General features: G+C 40.0%; 1 protein-coding gene across 1 annotated transcript; it reads left to right on the top strand.

Moving 5' to 3' along the window:
• Window positions 1–3,036: 3,036 nt before the first annotated feature.
• On the top strand, window positions 3,037–10,650 carry LOC146706158 (SWI/SNF-related matrix-associated actin-dependent regulator of chromatin subfamily A member 2). Its single transcript, XM_085464208.1, has 6 exons — window positions 3,037–3,376; window positions 5,033–5,262; window positions 7,540–7,645; window positions 9,199–9,300; window positions 9,431–9,575; window positions 9,694–10,650. Exons 1-6 carry the CDS (start codon window positions 3,281–3,283, stop codon window positions 9,825–9,827), a joined length of 813 nt encoding a protein of 270 aa, XP_085320334.1. The 5' UTR covers window positions 3,037–3,280; the 3' UTR covers window positions 9,828–10,650.
• Window positions 10,651–10,896: the final 246 nt, after the last annotated feature.

The raw sequence follows: 10,896 nt of genomic DNA, 5'->3' as shown, positions 1-10,896 counted from the left end.
CTGTTGACTATGATGTCTATCAGTAAAGTACCATTGCCTTTTTTCCCCTATAAGCAAGATTATGTAGACCTTTTTCAAAAAATGACTATTAATGACTGAATTATTAGGTGAGTTTGTGACCTTAGACTGCAAAACCTGGCCTTGATAACTCATCAGAGTACTCTTGCCTCTCTTGGCGTTTGTACTACTGGAAATTAAAAGCGAATTTCAGCTTTGAATGAGCTGTAAATCATTTATCAACCATTCAGAATAACCTGTGCCCTACAGTTCTCACCATTTTAATTAATATTCCCCACGAGCTTCATTGGTGTGAGAAGAGAGAGCGTGTGGTGATAATTCAATTCTACAGCAGTCCTGCAGCTCAGAGATTATCATTGTTTAATTTTACGCTACAGCACTGTTGGTGAGTGAACATGTGACAAGTTATAAAATAAAAGAAAGAACAGATTAAGGGGTATCTCGTTTTTTTTCAACCTTTTTTTTTAACCGTTTACGAAGTACGATGTTTTCATCAGTGAAACATGCGATCTCACAGTCAGTTTGTTGTATTTCCTCTTCCTTTTGTTTTCTTCATCTACTCATGTGATTTATATTTTGCCCATTTCCAGAGCTTTTTTTTTAAAGCAGTGCTTGGGTGCACAAGACAGAAAGCTTCCATGAAAAGACAGATTATAAAATTATGTTGTTCGGCTTCCCGCTGCACTCGTTTCCCCAGTGTACCACTTTGTCTCCAATTCCTGAGAGCTTGTGTGACTGAGAGCACTCTGAATCATTTCCCAGCAACAGCAATAAAACACAATGATATACAAGGTCCACCATCAAAATTTGCTGTTGCCATGGTAACAGTCAGCAGTTTTCAGCAAGTGATTCTTGGGAACATTAGTCTGGAAAGATATCTCTATTTCACCGAGGTTAGCTAATCCGTTCATTTAATTTCCCCGTTTGTTTAAGCGTCACCGCTACCATGTTATTTAGTAGAATAGATGCCGATGTAAGCAATCTTGAAAGCAAAACAAAACTGTTTTGTAAAACCCTAATGAATGTCATATGAAGCTGGCATGCAAGGACATTCAGCAGTCACAGTTTCATGCCAGTGAAGCCCTTTGTACACTGACACATGCCATCAAAAGATATGGATGTTCCTGTCAGAAGGGTACATGTGTCTTCAGTACAATATGTTGCATGTGACATGTATGGACTTCTACATCAGATGGTTCGTTATTTCATGGTGCAGACCATCCTTGTGTATATGTTTGGGTTACTGTGCAGCTCAATATGTCATAATAAGGCTCACATTTAAATCAGGTTACATATTGGGCGATAAAAATACTGTAAGAGTTAGTAATTATTAGTTTTGTGCCATATCATAAAACTGAGACTTGAAAGGTTTTGAAAAACAGTCGCTGCAACAATGTCTGTGAAACATTCTTGATGTTTTGGGCCATTTGTCAATTTGGGACCAAGATCCAACAAACCACAAACACTAAATTAACTAATAAATGCATTTGTTGGATTCGGAAAAGACAGTGCAGAAACTTTGATTTGCTGTGGACAAGTCAAATCGAATAAGTTAAATCAAATGTGGCACCACGTACTGGGTTTTATGCTGACCGCACATTCAGAGCCATTGGTCATGTGCTTCTCTTACTGGTTTATTGAAGTGGGTGGGAGTTGTTTGGCAAAGGTGATGTCACATATTTCCCTGAATCAGTTTGATATAAAACAGCTATAATCAATATTTTCGCGATAAACCAATCAAACTCAGATATATGTATATATATGTTGTGTGTGTGTGTGTGTGTGTGTGTGTGTGTGTGTGTGTGTGTGTGTGTGGGTCCTTCATTGTTGAATGATTGTGTCCATTGTGGTCTTCTGCTGCTGCTGTCCATTTACTTCTAGGATCAATGTGATGTGCCTTCAGAGATGCTCTTCTGCCATCTCTGCAGTGATTATTCGAGTTGGTATTGCTTTCCTGTCAGTTCAAATCAGTCTGGCCATTCTCCTCTGAACTCTGGCATCAACAAATCACTTTCACCCAGAACTATTTCCCCCCTCTCTCTCTTTTTTTTTCTTTTTTTTTTTTTTTGGACCATTTGCTAATCCCTAGAGAATCAGCAGTTTCTGAAATACTCCTACCAGCCCATCAGACACCAACAACCATACCACATTATAAGACACTTAAATCACGCTTTCTCATTCTGATGCTCAGTTTGAACCTCAGCAGATCGCCTGGAGCATGCTTACGTGCCCAAATGCACTGAGTCGCTGTCATATGATTGGCTCACCATATATTCGTGTTAGGGCGCATAAGAGTAGGCGTACCTAATAAAGTGGACGAATATAGGAGTGTATGTATACTGTAGTAGGGTAGCATGGCATGACAAATAGTCTGTAACTCGTGCATTATGATTTTCTCTCACTGAATTCCATTCAGCTGAGATCCTCCACTTCACAAGTATTTCCACTGGACAAAACGATGTTGCTCTGACATCAGACATTTTTTTAAATTTTTTTTGCATATGTTTTTCTGTGCTGTTACATGTGCTGTTATCCAGCAGCAGCCTTTTTGGCTTGTTTTTTTGTGCACATGTTAGGAAGAAAACTAATTGCTTTACAGAAACCACATGGCTTTGAATACTTGCCTAAAGTAGAAAAACTCCCTTTTTTTTTTTTTTTTTTTCTGCAATTGCTGCAGCTCAGCGGCTCGGACTTTGCAGAGAACTTTTTTTCTTCTTTCCTTGCTGTCTCGGCTGAGGAATTAAGTGTAATCTGAGTCAATATTTATGCATTAATCACCCTGCTGGAATTCCGAGGCGGCTGCACATTCAAACGTGCTCTCGAGTGAACTCATGAATGTCCGTGCTGCTTTCAGGCTTGGACTCCTGGTTCCAGCAGGAGTTTCTTGCTTGCCTTAGTTGATAACGAACAGTACGATCCCTCCAAAATACAGTGCAGATTTTTTTTAAAAGAAATAATAAAAATAAAAAAGGACCCGACAACTTTAACAGAGGGGTAGGAAGAGAGAAAGAGAGAGAGGGAGAGAGAGAGAGAGAGAGAGAGAGGAAAGAAAAAAATAATAACGTCTGGCAACAGTCGATATTAAAAACATGCAGAGGGAGACAAGCTCGGGGCCTTCCAGAGTCAGGAAAAAGACTTCGGAGAGCTGCAGACGGGAGATGGGTATGGCATTTGTATTTTCCCCCTGCCCAATGATTTGTATATGAAAACATAGCGCTTTTATTCTCCCCCCTTCTGGGCTCTGCTTCTGAGTGATCAGCTGATGAAGAGACTAGCAGCTCGCCGCTATGCTGGCTTGCTAATTCTCTCCCCCACAGCTGCAGCCGATCCCGATAACCAGCCTGCAGATTGCAGTCAGGTAAATATCCTCCTCCATGTCTTTTCTTCACAGGCTCAGGATTCAGCCAGGGTACATCGCATGGGAAGAGAGGAAGAGATGGATAAAATGTGTGTGTATGTGTGTGTGTGTGTGTGTGCGCGCACGCCAAGGAAAGAGAGAGAGTGTATGCGTGTGTGCGCAAGAGGCAGGGAGAGAGAGTGTGTAGGTGTGTGTTGTAACAGATGAGAGGGAATCTTTGCCAGATTAGTCAGGGAAGAGGCAGGCTTGTTAGGAGATAGCACAGGCATGGAGCATCACATGCACACTCTGACACCCTTCCACTCCACATGCACAGTCAATCAGGCAGCTCTCAGCTGTGTTATACATCTTTGAGGATTACCCTCTATCCCTCCAGTATTCCGCTGGAACGATTGCTTCCCCTTAGAGGGAGTAGCGGGGCTTTTCAAAGCCTACATTTGAGCCCCGAACAATGATGAGCAGGATTTCTATTGTTGTCTCTAGTGCTGTTGTCTCCTCTAAGTCAGCTTCTGCTATGTCTTTTTTATGGTTGGAAGTGCAGGCATGTATCTTCAGTCCTGTTTTTTTTTTGGTTTTTTTGAGGTGGGGGGAAGGGGGGGGGTTATTGTTATTGTTTTTCCATTTTTTTCTAATTCTGCATGGCACCGTTCGCTGCTCCTCGGATCAGTGTGTGTTAAATATCTCAAGTTTGCGTCCTTGAGAGATCAGCAGGCGTGCTGTATTATATGATGTGAAGGCTGATGTGTGTACTGTATGATCCTGTATTATTGATGCATCAATATTCTGTTCAGATTGGACAGCATGCCCTCTCTACCCCCCCCCTCCAGCTGCTGCTGCAAGAGCTGCTTGTGCTGCATGCAACTCACTCTTGTTTCTGGCCTCTAATTGCCTTTGTGGAAAACACAGTGGTCGCTGCATAATCGAAAAGGAGCGGATGAAACGGTTGAACATAACTCGGGATGCAGCACGCACCCTTGTCAAACACCACACACCTAAAATAATGATTCCGGCTCTCTTTTTTCTCTCTGTCTTGCATGCACAAGGCTGAGTGCAAAGCAGCAAAATATAGATTCATATTTATGGCACAATGGCATTTTTAGACTCTGTGCTTTGACAGAAAAGGGCTTCCTCGAATCCATTCCGACTCGTCGTGCATTAAAAAATAAGCATCCCCTCGATAATCATCTCACATCAAAGCCCACAGATCAAATAATCTGTCCTAAATTTGCAGAGACGGCACTGGGTTGCTTCAGTCCATATAAATTCAGATGCTATTGTAATAAATAAATGAGTCCTAATTCATTTGAATACAAAACCATGCTCTGTAATTCCAAATGCCTGAATTCCAGCTGCTAATTAGATGGAGACTTAGAGTGCTTTAATTTGGAGGTTTTAAATTTAGAATCTGCAGTTTGTCGTCTTAAGCGCTTCAGGTTTGCGTCTGGGAAAAACACGTACTATGCGTTTTCCCGAGAGCTTTGACATGAAAATCAAAGAGGCCAAGTTAGAATAAACAGAAAATAGAAGTTTTGAAATGAACTCTTTCCTCCCATTCTCTAGCAAATATTCTCTCTCCTCCTCAGTCTTTGTGTTGCTGAAGTAGGAACTAAACAAAAAGAAAATACATGTGCATTTACAAGATTTCCCCACCCACAGCTCGAGGCAAGAGAGAACGGTTCTCTAGAGGACATGGAGGAGGACATCAGTCTGAAGAAGCGTAAAGGTGATCATCAAGCAGTGAAAGACCTGAAGGCTGCGCAAGAAACTGGCGAGAAAGTCAAAAGGAAGCGAGGGCGCCCACCAGCTGAGAAACTCCCTCCAAATCCACCTGAACTCACCAGAACACTGAACACACTGGTGGATATGGTCATGAACTACAAAGATGGGTGAGGGATGTGAAAGACGTTTGGGCTGTGTCAAAAAAGTCACTATTTTTAGATCTCTTTTTAATTACAAAAATGAATATAATGTTTTATTTGATAATATTAACCTTTTGATGAGCATGATCTCATTCATACTGATTGATTTTAGTTTTTTTTCCATGTAATCTATATTCATTATGCATAAATTTAAATATTTCAAGCTTTTTTGATTTTATTTTGACTATTATGGCTTGTACCGCATCAGTGTGGTACGACATGGAGGTGATCAGCTTGGGGCACTGCTGAGGTGCGACTGAAGCCCGGGTAGCTTTGACAGCAGGGCTTAGCCTGTATTAGGTGGTTCTCATCTTCGGTTTGACGAAACCTCATGTATTCTACGAGCAATTGGGAAATAGATTTGGGCCTGTGCTGCCAAGTCCTCCTGGAAAAGGAAAACCAGATCCCCTTCAAGCTTATGAGTAGATGGAAACATGAAGCGGTGTAAAAATCTCCTGGTAGACACCTGTGTTGACTTTAGCCTTGATAAAATACAGCAGACAGACTGCAAACTTTGCACTAGACACCTTGGATTCAGTGGCTTTTCACGCTTTCTCCAGACTCTAGGGCCTCAATTTCCAAATGAAATGCGGCATTTTCTTTTCATCTGAAAAGATGACCGTGGGCCACTGAGCAACGGTCCGGTTCTTTTTCTCCTTAGCCCAGGTAAGACGTTTGTGATGCTGTATCTGGTTCAGCAGTTGGCCGATGTCAAGAATGCAACAGTTGTAGCCCCTTTCCTGAAGAAAGTCTTTGCATAGTGGCTCTGACTCTCTTTGTGAAGCTCTCCCAAGTTCTTGTATAAACTTTTCCATTAATATACTTTAGTACAGCACTTTGTATATAGCAACCCCTTTTCACTAATCACCTTCTGTGGCTTACCTACCTTGTGGAGGGTGTTGATGATTGCCCTCTGACAACTGTGAAGTCAGCAATCCTTCCTGTGACTGTGGCATTATGTACTGAACTCAAATGAGACATACACACTATTTAAACTCTAAGAAAAAGATTCTGTTAATCTAAGGTACTGGACTTCCGATTTCCGTGAGCTATAAGCCATGATCATCAAAATGAGAACAAAAAAGGCTTGAAATATTTCACTTGTGACAAATAGAGAACACATGTAGATTCTAAAATTACATTTGTTGAGATGGTCTTATAGCAATTCCTACAAAACTGTACACCTGATTACAGCTTAAAGGGGACCTGTTATACCCTATTAGACAATTTTTTGTATAATGAAGTCAGCATATGTGTAAGTAATCCCAAAGGCTAAAGCTCAGGGTTCAGTATAAACACACTCAGAGTTTTCAGCTCTTTGTGTTTGTATGGTGTCAAAGCGAGGGGATATCCCTGATGCAGTCATTTCAGGCACTCAGCTCCGAACGTAGGCCCAGTGGCCCCCACCCACCTGCTGTTCAAACCTTCTGTTTGCGAGGAACAGCCAGCCAGAACAAAGCTGGTTCAAAGGAAGCGGCCAAAATAGTTTAGTTCATACAGTGAATAAACTGTGGTACTGCACCAGGGTCTAGGATGAAGCTACTGTAGCTGAATTCAAGACTAGAAATACGGAATTAGAAATGACCGTAGTAGGTCCCCTTTAAAACTGATTGATTAAGGGATTCTTTTGATATTATCATTATTATTAAAAGTATTATATTTAAGTAAATTGGTCTATCCAGGGACAACAGCACTGTAGTGCAATGGTTAGTTCTGTTGCCTCAGCAAGAAGCTAGCCGGACCTTTCTGTATGATGCATGATCTTTGCATTGCAGAAGATGGATGGATGGATGGATGGATGGATGGACGGATTGTGCAGTGGGATATTTTAACAAGAGAGTTTTAACAAGAGAGTTTTTTAGCCTAGCGACTCAGTGAGGAACCAGAACACTTATTTCTCTCACCCCCTGCTGCTGGATTGAAGCAGAAGTAAAAAATTTCAGCTTTAAACATTTTGCGAGTCTAACCTAATACCTCACAGGGATTTCAGGGAAACCTGCCTTAAAAATCCCAGTGCAGCTACTCACTTTGTCAAGTTTTGAATGCTGAACATTGAATCAATCAGCAGTTTATTTTGGGATTGTGCCTCCTTCATAATTTAGTCATGAAAAGACATTGTATGTAAGTGTGGACTGCAAGAAAACATTATCAGGAATAAGAAAACAAAATGTCTTACAGATATTGACAGAATAATTAAACATTTTTCCTATTGTCACGAGATTAAAAGAAACATTGTGTTTCTAGGTTGGGACGGCAGATCAGTAAAGGCTTTGTGCAGCTTCCCTCTAAGAAGGAGGTACCTGAGTACTACGAACTGATCCGAAAGCCTGTGGACTTCAGAAGGATCAGGGTTTGTGTCACTGAATACCCTCACAACTCCGACACAATACAGATTTCACAGTTACCTTTTCTACGAAGATAAAATTGAATGAAAAGGGGGTGAACCATAATACATCAATGGCAAGTGGGAGTCTATTCAGTATTCAAAACCTTCATTCAGTAAACAGTGATTATGAGGACTTAACTAGAGCTTAGGTATACTATATAATACAAATATGTCAATGTATGTTAAATACACATGGGTTGAACAGAAAGAGCCTTAATATTTTTATGCTTAACAGACTCCACAAAACTAGAACTTTTCTATTTATCGCCATTGTAAGAGCTAAACGCTAGCATGTTTCTATTAAGCTGATGGTTTAGCACGTAGGTTTACCATGTTCCCCCCATCATCCTTACAGTCAGACTGTAGAAAAGACAGCATGTGGTGTAAAATTGTTGTTGTTGTTTTTAATTAATGTAATACACACATAAAAACAACCAACAAAGGCCAACTACACACTAAAGTTAAAGTCAGTTGATTTTTGAGGATTAGAAAAAACAAATGTTGTACATATAAACAGGCTCATTTATACCCAATGTTGTTGCAATTACTTATTATCAACAGATTAGTGCCTCCAATAAGCTGACTTAACAACAACAGCTGGTTATAAGCTAACCTTATGCCAGCTAATGTTAGGCTCGAATGTCCCAAAAATCAAACGTTGCCTCTGACAAACAGTTTGATTTCGTTCTCGCAGCGTAGGAGAATTTATTCACTAAGTGTCCAAGTCCACTTCAAAGAAACTCGTACTTACAATGGCTAACAGCAGCTAACAGAGGCTAACAACAGCAAAAATGGCAGCACTTAGCGACAGAAAAGTTCAGGATATTCTCAACAACTCACCTCAGTATCGCCGTCATTGGACAGAAGTTAGCTTAACTGAGTCATATTGGACTCCTTTTGTAAAGCTTTACACCCTCCTCCAAATTTAACAGACATGGACACATACTGACAGCTGAGGTCAGTGAGTGTAGGTGGCGACCAGACTTGTTTGTCCTACAACAGCCACCATAGCTAGATTTATGCACTTGGGAGAGGTAAGAAAACATAATTCAGTTGACTGCAATGTGCAATCTACTGACATCTAGTGGTGAGATTTTATACACTGCACTAACTCCAGAATATCACTTTGCCAGCCAAAATGTAGTTTCAGCACCAAACTTCCCATAAAGTCACAACCTGTTGTGTCTACATTCTGGCTTTGCTGCAAAAAGATTAACAGTAGTCATGTGACATGTGACGGTGCTGGTAGCTATTTTGTTACCTTCTCTGTTTGAGGTCTTAATGCTAAGATGACTGACAAGTCTAATTTCTTATTTAGTGTACAGACTTGAAGTGAGTGAGTTTTTTCTCATTTAATTCTCAGCAAAAAACTGAATAAGTGTGTTTTAGAAAAGTTCAGGAGACAATCAAGTATCTTTGTATTTTTGTCCTTTTTTAAAAAATTAAATAATGAACCAAATCAGTTTATAGTTTTATTGTTGTTGTTATTTGTCTGTTTTTATTACTGTATTTCATAGGAACGTGTTCGCAATCACAAGTACAGAAGTGTGGGAGATCTGGAGAAGGACATTTTCCTTCTGTGTCACAATGCTCAGACTTATAATCTGGAGGGATCACAGGTGAAGGGATTTCAGGAGGAATTCTTTCATTCACAAGCAGCAAAATAGTTTTTCTCCACGGTTCCTGTTATAAAAACTCTGATCGCGCGTGTGTGTGTGTGTGTGTGTCTGTGTGTGTAAATCACTGCAGATCTATGAGGATTCTATTGTCATTAAGTCTGTTTTTGAGAGTGCGAGACAGAGAATCGTCACAGATGAAGAACAGAAAGAGACGGTTAGCGCCAGTCACAGCAATAATGGCGGTGGAGCTGAAGACCAGTTTGTTCCATCAGCAGGTGAGGGCTGTGTTTTAATAACTAGGGTGAATGGAGAAAAAGGAGTAACATTTTTGTTTGTCTGCAGTAGTGTTTTGTATTAGACTTATCATATATTTCTTTCCCTTTTTATAACCAGTGAAACCATTACCAGTTCAGATCAAGAAGGGGGCTAAGGAGCAGAGAAGCAGAAATACTATGGCCAAGAGGGTTCACAGTGATTTAGACAGCGATGAGGATCTAGAGGATAACACCACAAAAGATGAAGGTTGAACTAAAAGACCCTGCTCTTTTTGTATCCTTGTCCATGTCTATTCTCTGCCACATCCCTTTTCATTGGTTTCTTTATGTTGTTGTGTTTTTTTAATTAAAAGAAAGCTCTTTGAAAATAACCGTGAAAGGACTCCTCAGTGTGAAGCACTTATAAAACAGTGCTTGTTTTTTAGATGACTCACATCACTCAAACACATCTTGCTGCACAGTGCTGTTCTTCTCATTTAGCTGGTCTTTTATAAGAATTATGATTTACGTTTTATCTGCTTTAGTCCCCGTGATAGCTTCTGCAGATATAATGTAAAGCACCAGTTTCATTGACTGTTTTTAATCAATATATTTGATTGTATGAAATGCCTTCATATGTCTTTGGAGCATGATATGTATCTCTGTCCTGAAGCTGGCTCCTCCAGAGGAAAACCTGCTGATGATGATGTGTTCAGGGCCAGGGCATCGAAGCACACAGGAAGGTCCGTTTAATGAATCGGAGATGAGCAAATTAGATTTGTTTAAAGTCTCTGAATGTGATTTTTAGAGTGGATACAAGTAAAAAGACATGTGACAAATACTGGTAGTATGCCTTTTGTATGTTTCTGATACTTGATGGAATAAGTTTGGATCTAACCAGGGGTACTTAAGTCAAACATTTGTATCCCTTGTGCTACAGTATATTCACATATTGTACAGTTTGTGTGAAAAATAACAAAATTTCTTTTCATTTACTCTCCTACTATTTGGGGAGGATGAAAGACATCATTGTTAAGACAATCCCTCAAAAACCTGTATCACTTAAACACTTGCAAAATAAATTTTACCAAAAAGTCCCACTGGTTGGTATCAATTATTTTTAACCCGGTGAGCAGAACGAGATGTTAAAATGTTTATGTATTTGAACTGTATATAAAGAATCTGCCAATAGATGGTGCAAGAGAACCGTTTGTCTGGATCTTTGTCTATACAGAGACAGAATTCATTGAAATATACATTGTACAATATCATGTAGCAATTTAAACAGTATAAGAAATAAATGCAAAGAAATGTGATATATGCTAAGTTTATATTTACATGT

This window comes from Copadichromis virginalis, linkage group LG7, assembly GCF_057382275.1.
Source record: "Copadichromis virginalis isolate Kocher_CV1m ecotype Utaka linkage group LG7, C_Virginalis_male_GT1.1, whole genome shotgun sequence".
In the NCBI taxonomy this organism is placed as follows: Eukaryota; Metazoa; Chordata; class Actinopteri; order Cichliformes; family Cichlidae; genus Copadichromis; species Copadichromis virginalis.
The sequence above is the reverse complement of the archived record's forward strand: the minus strand, read 5'-3'. Positions and strand labels throughout refer to the sequence as shown.

Coding starts and splice junctions, on each gene's coding strand:
- LOC146706158 (XM_085464208.1), top strand. CDS start 3,281: ATGAAGAGACTAGCAGCTCGCCGCTATGCTGGCTTGCTAATTCTCTCC. Junction 3,377..5,032: donor AGCCTGCAGATTGCAGTCAG/GTAAATATCCTC, acceptor CCCCACCCACAG/CTCGAGGCAAGAGAGAACGG. Junction 9,576..9,693: donor CCAGTTTGTTCCATCAGCAG/GTGAGGGCTGTG, acceptor TTTTATAACCAG/TGAAACCATTACCAGTTCAG.